Source organism: Lissotriton vulgaris, chromosome 1_2 (genome assembly GCF_964263255.1).
Source record: "Lissotriton vulgaris chromosome 1_2, aLisVul1.2, whole genome shotgun sequence".
Lineage (NCBI taxonomy): Eukaryota > Metazoa > Chordata > Amphibia > Caudata > Salamandridae > Lissotriton > Lissotriton vulgaris.
In genome coordinates this window covers 326,236,768-326,252,143 of record NC_141686.1, presented here as the reverse complement: position 1 = coordinate 326,252,143, position 15,376 = coordinate 326,236,768, and the positions used below count along the sequence as shown (strand labels likewise).

The window sequence follows — 15,376 nt, the reverse complement described above, 5'->3', positions numbered from 1 at the left end:
ACAAGACTGGTTGGGCCATGTACTACTGTCCTGATGTGTGCTGCCGCATTGTGGCTGTGTGTGCAATATTACACAACATTGCTACCAAGCGCCGGATACCTGTAGAGATCTCTGGCAGTGAGTCGGAAGGGGACGACCGGCCACTTGCACATGTGCGTCATGCACGCGGGGAGAACCCAGCTGAAGGACACAAACGCCGCAACCACATCACAATGAACAATTTCTAGTGCACCCACTCCCCTCACCCAACATATCACATTTGCATGCCAATGGAAATAATGACAGGAGGCCGATGTATGATGCTAGATTAAATATTATTGTTGAGGCACAATAATAATGTTATGTTTCAATTATTCAAATGCAAGCAGTATTGCGCCATACTGCTCCTAAAAAACACAGGACATGCTTGTATCATCAGCATGTCCCAGCCAATGTACATGAAACTCAAGTGCGCCTCCGGCGCACAACACCCAATCGCCTCTCTGGCTCTTCCTCTGGGACGGCACGTGTCCCTGCAGTGGGCCTGGTGCTGCGGCGTAACACGCCAACCTGTGAGGCAGACAGGCTGCTGACACTGGAGGTGCCCTCACTGGTGTCGTCCCCCCCGACTTTGCCTGGCCCAGTAGGATAGAGTGCCAGTACGGCAGTGGTGACCTGCTTCAACACTCGTGCAACATCCTCGCAGCATTGGATCATCTGCTGCTGCTGCGCCAGGGACCGTCGTGAGAGCTGGAAGGTGGCATTCCCAACTATATAGTTTGAGCGGGTGTATGCTGTCAGCCGCGTAAGTAGCTGCCGGTGGCGGCGGCGGGCGGTGTTGCGCTGCGATATGAGCGCAGCAGTGTTGGCCTCCATGGCTGTCGTCATGCGCTCAATCCTGTCGGCCACATTAGCCGCACTGCGGCCAATGTTGTGGAGCTGCAGTTGGATCGCCACTTGCAGTCGTGCCTGCAGTTGGTGGATGCGTAGCATCCGGCGCTCAATGCTCAGGCCCGGCACGCGCACAGCCATCCCCCTCCTGCCGCTGCGTGCTGTGTTCTGCTGGCGAGCCGTGCCATGCCTGCTCTGCTGGCTGGCCACAGTGGGTGTGGGCACTGTCACCGCTGTAGCTGCACCAGATGTAGAGGGTCCAGCTGGTGGTGGAGTTGTGGTTGTCAAAGGTGTAGCGCCTGATGGTGGTGGGGCAGATGGTCTTGCCCTGGCTGTGGGGATAGGTGCTGCGCCTAATGGTTGTGGCGCAGATGGTCTTGCCCTGGCTGCGGTGATGGGTGCTGTGCCTGATGGTGGTGGCGCAGATGGTGTTGCCCTGGCTGCGGGGATAGGTGCTGCGGCAGATGGTTGTGGTGCAGATGGTGTAGCCCTGGCTGCGGGGATAGGTGCAGCGCCTGTTGGTGCAGGATGTGTCGCTGTTGGCACCTCCTCGGCATCCTCTGGTTGCTCGTCAATGAGCAGCCTGTCGCTGTCGCTGCTGTTGTCAGCGCCACCTGTGAGGGGAAGTGGACGTACATTAGTTGCATGTATCTGTCACACGTGCAGTTGCTACATGCATGCTGGATGACATTCCCTGACTGGTTGTGGCATTGCGTACTTTGGGACATGTCTGGCTGCATTGGGGTTCTTGTACATTGTGGGCAGACTACATGTCCCACAATGATTTTGGGCACGACCTAATGTGCATGGATTGCATGACTTTGGATGATTGTGGGAGGCTATATGGTCATGGCCATTGATAGGGGACAGGGTCGCAGTCGCATGGCACTTACCTTGGCTCTCTTGGGTGAGGCGGGATGAGTCCAGATTGGTGACCCCAATGCACGCCTCTGGCTCTAGAGTGTCCTCCACGCGGTCCTCCATGGGGGTGTTGGGAGGGACTGTAGGTTCTCCACCTCCAGTAGCCAGGGTCTCGCCCAGCCTCTCTACCACCCTCTCCTTGGCACGACCTCGGAGGTCGTACCACCTCTTCTTCAGCTCCTCCAGCGACCTGTCTGCCACGCCCTCAGAGTTGACTTTTGCCGCTATCCCAAGCCAGATTCGGCGTTTCGTCGCCTCAGGCACCCTCCTGGAGTCTTTTCCAAAAAGTTTTGGGTGGTTATCAACCACCCCATCAATCAGGTGCTCCAACTCCTGCTCAGAGAATTTGAGCTTCCGCTTGCGCCCTTGGTCGCTGGGCCCTGGTACAGCATCCTCTGCCATTGCTGCAGTATGATAAGTTGAGGATTTGCAAGTTTGCAGGTGTCCTGGATGGAGCGCAGTGAGATGCAGCCTCGAGATCAGCCTCACTGTTCTGAATGGGGGTGGGAACTGGCAGCTTCCTGGTTGTGATGTCATCACTGTGCTCGAAATGCGACTTCCCGTTTTTCCGATCTCACGATTTTGCGATCTCGCTATTAGCGATCTCGCAATTAGCGATATCGCAATTAGCGATATCGCAATTCCTACTCAGATGTTCACGGAAATAGCGATTATTCTGCGATTTTAGAAAATCGCTAACGCTTTTTGCGGCCGCGTGCGAATCGCTTTATTTTCAGGGTAATTTTTATGAATGCCGATCTGAGATTTCTAAATTGCGATTCGCTGTAAATCGCAATTTGAAAATCGCAGAATTCGGTTTTCATGAATCAGGCTGGGCGTGATTTGCACAGTATTTATTTTAAGAATTGCCTTACTTCTATGAATTAGTTCATTCAAGCTTATTTCAGAAGAAACTTCCCACCTTCTCCCTCCAGAAAAAGCACACACAAGGCACAATACGCATAACCGGCCACTGATTAGATTGTGGTGAGAAAACTCACCACAACTGGCGAAGTTTTAAAGGACCTTATCTTAAGTGTATGCAACACTTAACCTTAGCGCACTGTTGCTTTTTAGCGGGAACCGCTGAAAATATAAACTCTTAAACAGTCTCAAATTTATTTTCCAAAAAATAATTGTATTTTTACATTTGTAAGCAAATCTTTTCTCTCAACTATTTACATAAGTTTAACAACAAAAATCTGTTATTAATCAACACAAATGTTTACATCATCACTTTTCAAAACATAGATGTCAATTCTTTAGACTTTGACATTTCTTTCTGTATGTGCCCAATGCATTTCGAGCTCTATGGAGCTCTTCGTCGGGGGCCTGTGGAAATGAAATACAGAATACAATAACTCAATCTCCTCTGAAGCATATAAATTCAATACAATGAAGCAACCATGTAGATTATTGAAAGCGGTAACATTACTGCAAGAAGAAAGCCTTCACCGACACCTCTGTGTATAAGAAAATCAAAACGCTGAGATGAACTTACAAAAGTCACGCTCCTCCAAAACTTTATCCTTCTGTTGGCAAACGAGACACAAACGCAAAATGATCTCTCAGACCCTATCGTGAAGTGTAACAAACCCAAAAGAAAACGGAACCTAAAATCTTTCTTACCTTGAACACAATGAACCCAGTGTTCAAACAACTGTCTCACGCACCCAGAACTCGCTCTCCTCCTATAAATGAAACCAACAGCTATAAACCGGGATAAGTCACCCTGCAGTTGAGCTATCAACCACACTGCCTCGCGCTACAAAGCTCACCTTACTCTTCAATCCTGATGTACAGCAACCGACTACCTCTCGCTTACAGCCGCTACGCTTTGGGAACAGTGGATAGTAAGTGACTTGCCTCTCTCGAATCTATACACGCAGCCGATAATCGACATAGAAAACGGACTATAAACCCAAAACTCCACTCACTAATCAGCGCCATATTAGAGTGGTGAAGAATCTGAAAACCGAAGCGTTTTAGAACACAAAGCTGTGTGACTAGAAATAAAAATGTGAGGAAAAATAAAAGCACATAATAATGCAGTCATGGTTACCAATCAGTAAAATATTACAACGTATGCGATAAAGTACAGACATCATACTCGACACAGTGTCCAGGTGAAGGGGAATCATAGGAAACACGATAACACCAATAAACTGGAGAATGAGGTTGCATTCTACAAGTTCATGAGGGTTCTTAAAACTTAGACATTTGTTTTACGAATGTGGTACCAGCACAAACAGCCAAAGAAGAACCAGAATTTTTAGAATTTAATCCGAAATCCAAATTTCAAGCCCCTGTATCTCACAAGATCTTGGACGCTTTTGAGAATTCAGTCATCAATGACATGGAGAGTTTGAACTTGAGAAAATCAAAAAGAAAAAACGTTTCCATTAATGACAGATCCATTATAAAGGGCCTTCAAGAAAATCAGAACATTCACATACAAAAAGCAGATAAGGGAGGCGCCATTGTGGTAATGGACAGGTCAATGTACCACAACAAAGTGAATGAACATGTGGAAGATACCATGACGTATTTGGAACTAGAGAGAGACCCGACAGCTGAATTACAATTGGCTCTCAATGAAATTTTGACCAAAGCCTTCGACCTAGGCCAGATAACCACTACGACTAAACAATTCCTTACAGTGCAAAACCCGAGAAGACCATCCCTCTATATGCTCCCGAAGGTGCACAAGAATCTTTTAGATCCACCTATGCGCCCTATCGTGACCGGGTGTGGTACTATTTTTGAACCCCTCGGTCAGTATATTGATACATTCTTGCAACCATTCGTCCAACAATGGCCATCTTACACTAAGGACACCAATGATTTTCTTTTGACATTAAAAAATGTCAACATGACGAGCCCCATACTATTGTGTACCATTGACGTCAAGTCTTTGTACACTTCTATTCCCCACCAGGCTGGACTGGAAGCCGTAGAATGGGCTCTGCTACAACAAACATCAGTAAGAGCAAACAAAGTACTCATCCTAGAACTGCTACATTTTTGTCTATACCATAGCTATTTTCAATGGTCATCTAAGTTTTTTCTCCAACAACATGGAACATCTATGGGATTTGCCGGGGCCCCGGCATATGCCAATACCTTTATGGCTAAATTTGAGGCTGATCATATTTACAACAACAAATTTTGGAATGATCATACCACCCTGTACAGGAGGTTTATAGATGACATTTTTTTGATGTGGTCAGGAACTAAACAAAGTCTGGAATCAGAAATTGAAAGGTTAAACCAATGCTCAGAGCATATTGAATTCACCTATGCCATCAGCGAAAAGGAATTACCGTTCTTGGATGTTTTAGTTAACATTGAAGAGCTACAAATCCATACGACGATATACAGAAAAGAGACTGATGTGAACAACTCATTACTTTATCAAAGCTTTCATTCTCAAAATCTTAAAGGCAATCTACCGGTATCGCAGTTCATGCGAATCAAGAGAATATGTTCTCATGAGGATGAATACAAAAAGAACCTACATTTGCAACATCAACGATATAAAGACAGAGGATACCCTGAAGAGGTGTTGAAGAAAGCTAGAGATAGAATTGAAGCTTACAGCAGAGATAACCTGTTAATTCAAAAACCCAAAAAAACCCAGGAAAGACAAGTGTTTGTATCAAAATTCTCAACCACATCTCAGAAGCTTAAAACTATCATATGCAAACATTGGGATCTCTTAAAGAACGAAGTGGACTTCAATGGGATATTTAACAGCAAGCCCATCTTTGCCTACAAAAGATCAAAAAACTTAAAGGAGTTGTTGATGACCCCGACTAGAGAAAGAGAGGAAACTTACAGAGGCATGAGGAAATGCCAAAATTGCGTACATTGCTCCAATGTGATTGAAGGCAAATTGTTACACCATCCACAAACTGGTAGAGAGATAAATCTACACCACAATGGAGATTGCAATTCTAAAAACTTGATTTATTACATAAAATGTCCTTGTGGAAAAATGTACACAGGTAAAACAGAAAGAAAACTGAAGACAAGGATTTCAGAACATAAAAGCACTATTAGAAACAAGAACATAAAAAGCAATTTAGCCAAACACTGGAATGAGAACAATCATAGCATAGCCCAGATTAGGTTTTCAATTCTGGAGGTAGTCAAAACATACGAGGGGGTTGATCTCACCAGATCCCTCCTCCAGAGAGAAATTCATCCACACAAGAACCGAAGGGTCTTAATGAAAAAATTGATTTATCGTGTTTCCTATGATTCCCCTTCACCTGGACACTGTGTCGAGTATGATGTCTGTACTTTATCGCATACGTTGTAATATTTTACTGATTGGTAACCATGACTGCATTATTATGTGCTTTTATTTTTCCTCACATTTTTATTTCTAGTCACACAGCTTTGTGTTCTAAAACGCTTCGGTTTTCAGATTCTTCACCACTCTAATATGGCGCTGATTAGTGAGTGGAGTTTTGGGTTTATAGTCCGTTTTCTATGTCGATTATCGGCTGCGTGTATAGATTCGAGAGAGGCAAGTCACTTACTATCCACTGTTCCCAAAGCGTAGCGGCTGTAAGCGAGAGGTAGTCGGTTGCTGTACATCAGGATTGAAGAGTAAGGTGAGCTTTGTAGCGCGAGGCAGTGTGGTTGATAGCTCAACTGCAGGGTGACATATCCCGGTTTATAGCTGTTGGTTTCATTTATAGGAGAAGAGCGAGTTCTGGGTGCGTGAGACAGTTGTTTGAACACTGGGTTCATTGTGTTCAAGGTAAGAAAGATTTTAGGTTCCGTTTTCTTTTGGGTTTGTTACACTTCACAATAGGGTCTGAGAGATCATTTTGCGTTTGTGTCTCGTTTGCCAACAGAAGGATAAAGTTTTGGAGGAGCGTGACTTTTGTAAGTTCATCTCAGCGTTTTGATTTTCTTATACACAGAGGTGTCGGTGAAGGCTTTCTTCTTGCAGTAATGTTACCGCTTTCAATAATCTACATGGTTGCTTCATTGTATTGAATTTATATGCTTCAGAGGAGATTGAGTTATTGTATTCTGTATTTCATTTCCACAGGCCCAGACGAAGAGCTCCATAGAGCTCGAAATGCATTGGGCACATACAGAAAGAAATGTCAAAGTCTAAAGAATTGACATCTATGTTTTGAAAAGTGATGATGTAAACATTTGTGTTGATTAATAACAGATTTTTATTGTTAAACTTATGTAAATGGTTGAGAGAAAAGATTTGCTTACAAATGTAAAAATACAATTATTTTTTGGAAAACAAATTTGAGACTGTTTAAGAGTTTATATTTTCAGCGGTTCCCGCTAAAAAGCAACAGTGCGCTAAGGTTAAGTGTTGCATACACTTAAGATAAGGTTGTTCAATTGTCAGGCACGCTACAGGACAGACGTGCTACCTCAGCTGCACGCTTAGGTTAAATTCTATAATCTGCATTAAACAAGATAAGATTTCAGGTAAACAACTGAGTGCTCCTCTTATCAAAAAAACCATTTTGAAGTTTTAAAGGAAACATGCCCCGTTGTGTTCTCAGCTGGCAGTTTAAATGACCCCTGGACCGGTGTCTCTCAAGCGTGGCACTAGGGGCAGGAAAAAAGGATGTCCAGCTTCAAAGCGGGCCATTGTTCCTAAATGTCGACTTTAAATGCAAATGGCAGTACCCAATGTTTGTGTAACTAGTGCTTGGCACGCTCACTAGCCCGTCACGATGAACTGTTTACTGGTTCCACCGAACTGGTCGCGACATGTACTATCTCAGGAGAGCATCAGCTCATCACACAAAGTAAACAAGCATTGGCATAGCCATAGGTCTCGCCTTTGGGACCTGCTGCATTACTAAATACTTATAAGGTCCCAATGGCGAGACCTATTGGCTATGTCAATGCTTGTTGTTTATCTTGCTGTGCCACAGTTAGTTTGGGCCGCCCTGTAATGAAATAATGAATGACATCATTTAGACTGAAAACATATCATGCACTTTAGGACCCTGTGTTTGCTCTTTGATGACATAACATTCATTGGGGTTTCATGGCTTTTTTTTTAGGAAGTGCTTTCTCTGTGGATTTCTTATCCTGTGATGACATTTTAGGGGGGGGCTTGTAAATAGCACGGCCTTAGGATTCATGGTGTTTTTTAAATAACAAATTCATGAAGTAAAGGCATGTATACAGGCTTTCTTTTGACTCCTTTTCCTAAGATTTTTACATGTTTTTACGCGAAAACGCGTCATCTTTTATTGAGAGCTGAGGGGAGTGCAGAAAAATATAGTTAAGTTGTTAAAACTGTTCCCGGACCAAAAACCTAGGCATAATGAGCTTGAAAATGCATTTTCACCAATTCAGTTTTAAAAAAAAAGGCACAAGTATAAATTTGAGTAGAATAAACTAGGATAAGAAAAAGTTCGCCCCTCAAATCCACAAAATCGCTGAAAGTCCAGATGAAATCCAACGGTTAACTCCACATTTCAGCAATGCGCCAATAAATAAAATACTAAGGTCTCAGTTCAAATTCAGTTCAAATTGCTTTATTCGATTTTTTGTTTAAAACCATAAAAGCATGCAATATAAAAATACAATCATAATTTAACAAGCAACATACATTTAAAAAGCAACATATTATCTACAAGTTAATAGGATTTGCTTATCCTGCGATTATGATTATCTAAATAGATTACATGGTATTCACAAGCCTAATATTAACAGTTCTTATGTTACGTCAAAGGGTTAAATTGATAAAGGTTGCTATACTTAAAACTGCTTTGCGGTAAAACAAATCGATTAAAAGCAGGGATGCTACACTCATTTGGTAAGCAAATTCTATGACCTAACTCAGTGTTATATTCGACGATTTGTTTCCGGAGGGGGATATATGAGTTGCTTGGATAAAAATCGTGTAGATCCCAGGTTGTTATGGGGCCATCACCTTCTTGGGGCTGCCAAGACTGGAGATAGGGAACAACTTGTCTGCTCCTAAATCTAATTAGAACCAAGTCGCCACTAATATCTTTTCGAAGGGGACCCAGCCAGCCCACTCTCCTCGCGCTGATTATCCTGCCATCAAGGTCATGGGGTAAGGGTCTATTTTTCGATAACCAAAACTTGACTTTGTTTAGCAGGTCGGTGGTTCTCTCAGATTTTCCATGTTTCAGTGGAGGGACCCCCGAGAGGATGGACACAAATGGAGCGGCCTCTGGGGGAAGATTAATACGAGGAATCCTAATACATTCTAATCTGGGATCAACATTGCGATCTATGACAGGTATAGGTGGTGATCAGCAAGCAACAATCGGTGTACAGAGTTCCCCAAGGAGAGCTAGAAACTTTAGCTCAGCCAGTCTTCTCTCTCACTTAATTAGACAGGGGGTGGTGAGAGGGTCTAGAGTGCATGATGTAGACCCTTTTTCCAGAATGTAAGGATACCTCACACAGGCTACCGGCAGGACCACAACTGTAGTCCCAGCCGATGACCGTCCAGCGTCATCATCGGTATCCTGCTCCTTCGGCAGGCTGGCGGTGCAATGCCCGTCGGGCAGCGAAGGAAGCTGCACTTTGGCGGAGATCTTCTATTCTGGGCCAACGGGTGAGTGTGTGTGAGGGGCCTAAGGGAGTGCAATCGTGAGCATGGTGGTGTAGTTAAAAAAAGTCAGTAGAGTCCTGTTGATGATTATTTTAATAGTCAGGCTCACTGCTTTGATTAAAAGTTACAGGGGTATTAAGGGGTGGTGAGTAATGGGACCAACCCTTATTCGACCCTTACTGTGAGAAAACGGTCGACATGTTTCACGCCCAAAGGGCGATTCATCAGGACCTTTGTGCTCATAAAATTGCTCGGATCCTCTAGGTTAGGAGGACACCAATATACGACCTGTAAGAGTGTCGTTCAGAAATGGTTCCACGCAAGGGAATTCCTGGGAACCTTGCTAATTCCTCATGGAAGCCTCACGAGCTGTCCAGGTGGGGCCGGCAGCGCGTGAGGAAGTCCTCAAAGGTCGCTGCAGGCAGGCTTCTCTGCACCTACCCCTCCCACAGGAAATCAGATAACTGGACAGGTATAGGTGGTGCCTTAGGGACATATGGAGGCACAGTAGTAGGGACTGATACTTGAGTTGGGGGAGCTTTATTTTGCATGGTTTGTTTGGCCGTATTGGGAAGAGCAGCATGGAGCGAACAGTTAGATGTTACAGTATGGGAAGATTGTGCCAGATTGGATTTAACAGTTTCCTCAATCCCCGTCAGTCTATCCCCCAAGGTGTTAATTTTATCGATCAGGGGATGCATAATAGTTTTGATCAGTTGTTCGATCATGGCCAGTAAAGCCAATTGGGAAGAGGATGCTGGATCGTGCTGCGGCTTCCGGTGCCGCTAGGGCATCTGGGAGTTGTGGTCCGTGATTGCCCCCCCCCCCCTTCTGTACTGCGGCTGCTGGTGGCTGGTGGCTGTGGGCTGCGGCGGCGGGAGGGAGGAAGACAGGAGCAAGTTCGGCGGTGGCTGGTGCAAAAAGATATTGGACAGAGTTTGCCCCCAAGCTGCAGGTGAGTCCCAGATGAAGTGTAGATTTGAAGGTAGCCCAAACAAAGTAATTCTCTTATGGGAGCTAGAAAAGGAAGCAGAAGCCTCTCTAGCCTGCCATAGGTTATGAAAGATGCCGAGGGCGTTTTCCTACCCTTGTAAAATCTCAGCCAAAAAGTTCAGACAATATTCCTTACAGACGTCAGGGAAGGCTGTGAAAAATAGTAAATCGCTTTCCTTCTGCTATGTAACCGGATACTTCAACTTGGGCCACAGATATATATTCAAACAGTAATAATCACTGCCATCACCTCCAGAAAAAAATGTTCCAAGATGTTCCAGGCCACTACAGCGTCGAGAAATGTGCAGCAAAGCATGTGAAGACCCCAGCACGAAGATTCCAGCGCGTTTTCACTTTTCACTTTACTTCGCTCATGAACATTAGTCAGTGCAGCCGCCGCCCCAGCCTCTCTCTCTGCACCTCACCTGCCCGGGCTCTGACCGAACCGAACCAGGGGAGCAGAAACATGCCACGGAGCTACCGACATCCACGAAAAAAGACCGGATGGAAACCAAGCCTCAAGAAACCGGAGCCCCCTCACAGCACTTCCCGGTGCAGAGAGCAGAAACGAAGCCACGATCCCTCAGCTAAACTCGCCGAGAGGAGAAACGCCAGTCTGCCGCAAAACGCCGACACCATTGCTGAGGGCGGAGCAGAGGCAGAGATCACCTGAGGCTACGTGGAGGCGTGGTACTCTGCAGCCCCCACCAACATTCTCACTTCATTCTCAAAAGCGAGACCTATTGGCTATGCCAATGCTATCCCCACATTCCATTACGGGAAGGGGTGACAGCTCCAAATAACCTCTTTAACAATGACGGGGGGCGGCTAGAGCCAAACATCCGACCACCTGCGCTCTCCATCGAGGCCTTCTGTGAGCTGTGTTTGCACTTCATGGCTTCCCATTGAAAGGCGCCCTCTGCCCACGGCACGGGGGTCAACGGGACACCCCCAATCTGCATTTGTCGGGGACCCGCAGTGATGTACAGTGAGCCTCCAGTCAACACAACCGAGGAAGGCACGGGCTGGGGTGGGCCCATCAGACCCTGTTGGTCTTCCTCATCTTTAAGCAGTGAGTGTGGTTTACTCGGAGCCCCTCTCTGTACACAGACGTGCTGGTGCCCAGCCCCGTGTGATGTCACGATCCCCCAGTACAGACGCTAGCCATCTCAATAGAAGATTGACTAATGCAGAAAGCCCTTCCTTAGAATACAAAGCGGGCTGTGCTCACCCACTGACGACCCAAACTAGAAATCTGCCTCAGAGCTATCAACCGCCAACACTATTAAATACTCCACTAAAGGGCAAGAAGTCCATCATTTAATGCAAACAATATAAATACACTTCCATTGGTTTTGTTTCCGTGTTAGGCCCAGTGTGAGCGAAAGGGGCACTGTCGGAGGTCATCACGCCGTGTGCACATCCACGCCAACCCTGAGTCAGACACGGTTTAAAAATGTAATGTTACGGCCCTTGGCTATTGTAGGGAGCCACCCGGACTCTCTACAACAATGTTGTGATGCACCCACGCATCCATGCACCCCTCGGGGTGGGCTCGTCCTGAGGGTATAAATAAATGGGCTGAAGACCGCTCGGGGTCTTCCGGCCAAGAGCACAAGCATTGTCTCCTGTGTGTTCTTCAGCAGCGCAGCTGTGGCCCATGTGACCCGGGCCAGCCGTGCTATATTGGCGACGAGGGCGGTCGCACCCCATGCGTGCCCGCTCTCCTCGAGTGCTCCGTTCGAGAAGCACGTGGTGCCCACCAATGTTGCCCCTTGCACGCTGTGGCCGTGTGAAGATCTAGGAAGAGACCGACTGCGGAGCCCACCTGCATCGCTCCGGGAGCGCAGTGTCCATTCACGTTGCCCCTCACGCTGTGGCTGTGAATGATGCTGGAACGTGACTGACTGCAGACCCCACCTGCATCACCACAAGCGGCATAGAGTCTGTCACCGTGGTGTGCCCGCTGCCGACTGTGACACCGTCTCGAGCCCGCCCACGCGCCTCCCGTGCTACAGGGGAGCAGGTTTAGCTGGCGGAGCTCGCTGGCGCGGTGCCAGGAAAGAAGGTGGGTAAGTGCTTGCTGCCCCTCCCGCACGCAACTCCTCACCTGCGGTGGCCCCCTCGGCCGGGTCTCTGCAGTGCAGGCTCCTCGCATTGCCTGCTGGCCCAAGCTCATTCACTCAGCCTGCCCCCAAGCAGCGAGGCCCTGGCGCAGGGCTGCCCCTTCCGCTGCTTGCATCGACGGCTGCGTGGGAGGCTCTAGGGAGCGCTCACCTGCCGGACCCTCGGGGGAGAGCCCCATGTAGCGCCACGAGGCAAGAGACCTTCGATAGTACCCCAGGGACTTCTTATGCCAAACAAGCATTCGCAACTACAAAAAAACTAAGAAAAGAAGACAGTGAAAAAGCAAATTGAAATACACTTTTGGCCAGAGAGATTGGAATCATCTACTGAACCACAACCCTGAGGGGGCCAAGTCTGCTCACATTTGAGGGGCACACACTGAGGTGGGCAGAGCGACACATCACGCCACCTGCAGGCGCAAGGGGACACCACACCGCCAGGGCGTTAAGGACACGTGTTGCGAGTCGCAAACCGGAACTGCACGCCAGCATGCAAGCCGTGCCCTGCCGCAATGAGCAACACCACACCGGCAGCAGGGACTGCCGCCCAGCAAGATGGAGGGCGCAATCCAGCGGTCGCTGACAATCCCCTGCCACCAGAGCACACCCACACGGCAGTCGCACCACTACCCCGATTCAGTGAGGCCCCGGACCCCGCAACGGCAGCACCAAGATGGAAGGCCTGGATTGGGCGGCTCAACACTATTTCAAGTGGACCCGGGAAACCGATGGCACTGTCAAGCGATCACTCCTCATCTACTATGGCGGGGCGGAGATATGTGATCTGTTCGAGACGCTCCGAAAAAATACTGGAACCGATGATGACTACGAGGCTGCGGTCGCCACACTCAACAAACAATTCGACCCACAGCTCAATCACGACTTTGAGAAATTCAAGTTCAAGAGGGCGTGGCAAACTGAGGCCTAAACCGTGGATATGTTCTATGCGCGACTACGCCGGCTGGCCAGCACATGCCCCTTCACGGACCCGAGGGATGAGATCTGGGACCAGATCATTCTAAGATGCTGCTCAAAACTCCTGCAGAAGCTCATCCTCCGGCAACCAGGAATCTCGCTGGACGAGATCCTAATCCTAACCACGCTCCCACAAACTATCAGACGCCAGGGCAGAGGAGATGGAAGCCGTCTTGCACACCCCAGTCACCGCATCACCGATGCCCAGGTACCCGCCAATCAAGAAGGAAAAAGTGGACGCCATCCAGAGACGGCCCCCGACACCTCACCAGGCGCTTAGACCGCCACCAGGTGGATCATGTGGACACTGTGGGGAAGATCAACCCGCGACGGCCGTCTGTGGGGCTAAAGGAAAGATATGGTCCCGCTGCAGAAGGCTAAACCATTATGCCAAAGTATGCCGCAGAGGGAAATTTCCGATCGGCGATGTCAAGGTCCAGAAGTGTGTCACAGCGCGTTCGACAAATCTCCCTGGTTGAACCACTGCCGGTGCCAGATCACCAGCCCCAGGAGCGACGCCCCATGTATGAGGATGAGGACGACGGCAAAGTGTTCGCGGTGCCATACGTCAGCCAGACGGGGACCCGTGGAATGCCACCTCCCATGTGCTCCGTCTCCATCGAAGGCACTGACGTACAAGTTCTCATCGACACTGGGGTCTCTGTCAATGTGATGGACTCTGACTAATATGATCGCCTATCACCACGACCTCCCCTCGCACCATCCACTGCTAGGATCTACACGTATGGAAGGACAGACCAGCTCCCTCTCCGGGGCGTCATTCAGACCACGATCATGAGTGGGAGCTACTCCAACGAAGCGAAGTTCCACATCACGGAGAAAAGAAGGGGACTTTGCTCAGCTGCCAGACAGCCGAAGACCTCTGGCTCGTCTTCTTTGCTAATCAAGTTCACGAGTCTCATGCAGAGATGATGTTGAAGGAATTTCCGGCGCTCTTCGAAGGTCTAGGGAAATTAAAAGGCAAGAGGTTCAAGCTCCACATTGACAATTTGTGTGACCAGTGGCCCTCCGGCACTATCGGGTGCCCTTCAACTTACGCCCACAAGTGAAGGAGGAGCTAAGGAAGCTCGAAGAGTTAGGGGTCATCGAGAAGGTGTCTGGGCCTACGCCATGGGTGTCCCCACTGGTCGTGGCACCCAAACCCAAGCAAACAGGAGCCATTCGACTCTGCGTCAATATGAGACTACTGAATACGGCTGTGAAGAGGGAACGCCACATCACCCGCATGATGAACGACATCGTGGCTGACTTAAATGGAGCAAAGTGGTTCTCCAAACTAGACCTAAATGCCGGCTAGCTTCAGCTGGAACTGGAGCCGTAAAACTAGTACATTACCACCTTTTTGACGCATGTGGGCCTACGCAGGTACAGGAGGCTCAGCTTCTGAGTGTCCTCAGCTGCCGAAGTCTTTCAAAATGCCATCCGGGAAGTACTGTAGGGGCTGCAGGGGGTGATCAACCTCAGCGATGATATCCTTGTGTACTCTACCATGCTTGAGGAGCATCACTCACACCTCAGGGCCATGCTGGAAAGGTAAGCAGACTGCGGGCAGACACTGCCCAAATCCCAGTGCTCGTTCTATCAGGAGAGCATTGACTTCTTGGGCTATACGTTCACCCGTGAGGGACTCCTGGTGGATCCGAAGAAGGCCGAAGCCATCCGAGCGGCCAGCACCCCTCGCAACGCCACCAAGGTGAGAAGCCTCCTCGGCATGGCCACGTACTGTGGACAGTTTATTCCCAAACTGGCAGCCATATCCGAGCCACTACGGGCACTCACTCGTCAAGACCACAAGTGGGAATGGACACTGGCGGCCAACAAGGCTTTCCAGAACATCAAGGCAGGTCTGCTTGACAAGAAGGTGATGGCCTACTTCCAT

The 15,376-nt window shown here is 48.2% G+C and overlaps 1 protein-coding gene across 1 annotated transcript; it reads right to left on the bottom strand.

Annotated features, from left to right (window-relative positions):
- Positions 1 to 444: 444 nt before the first annotated feature.
- LOC147736643 (uncharacterized) lies at positions 445 to 11,782 on the bottom strand. Its single transcript, XM_086952648.1, has 2 exons — positions 11,718 to 11,782; positions 445 to 1,465 (listed from the first exon to the last, which is right to left on the bottom strand). The coding sequence occupies exons 1-2, from the start codon at positions 11,780 to 11,782 to the stop codon at positions 445 to 447; spliced, it is 1,086 nt and encodes a 361-aa protein (XP_086808774.1).
- Positions 11,783 to 15,376: the final 3,594 nt, after the last annotated feature.

What these genes read in the sequence shown, in the direction of transcription:
- LOC147736643 (XM_086952648.1), bottom strand. Translation starts at nt 11,782, where the DNA reads ATGACCTCCGACAGTGCCCCTTTCGCTCACACTGGGCCTAACACGGAA. An exon ending in GAAACAAAACCAATGGAAGT is followed by an intron (nt 1,466 to 11,717) that starts GTATTTATATTG and finishes TGACAACAGCAG; the next exon opens with CGACAGCGACAGGCTGCTCA.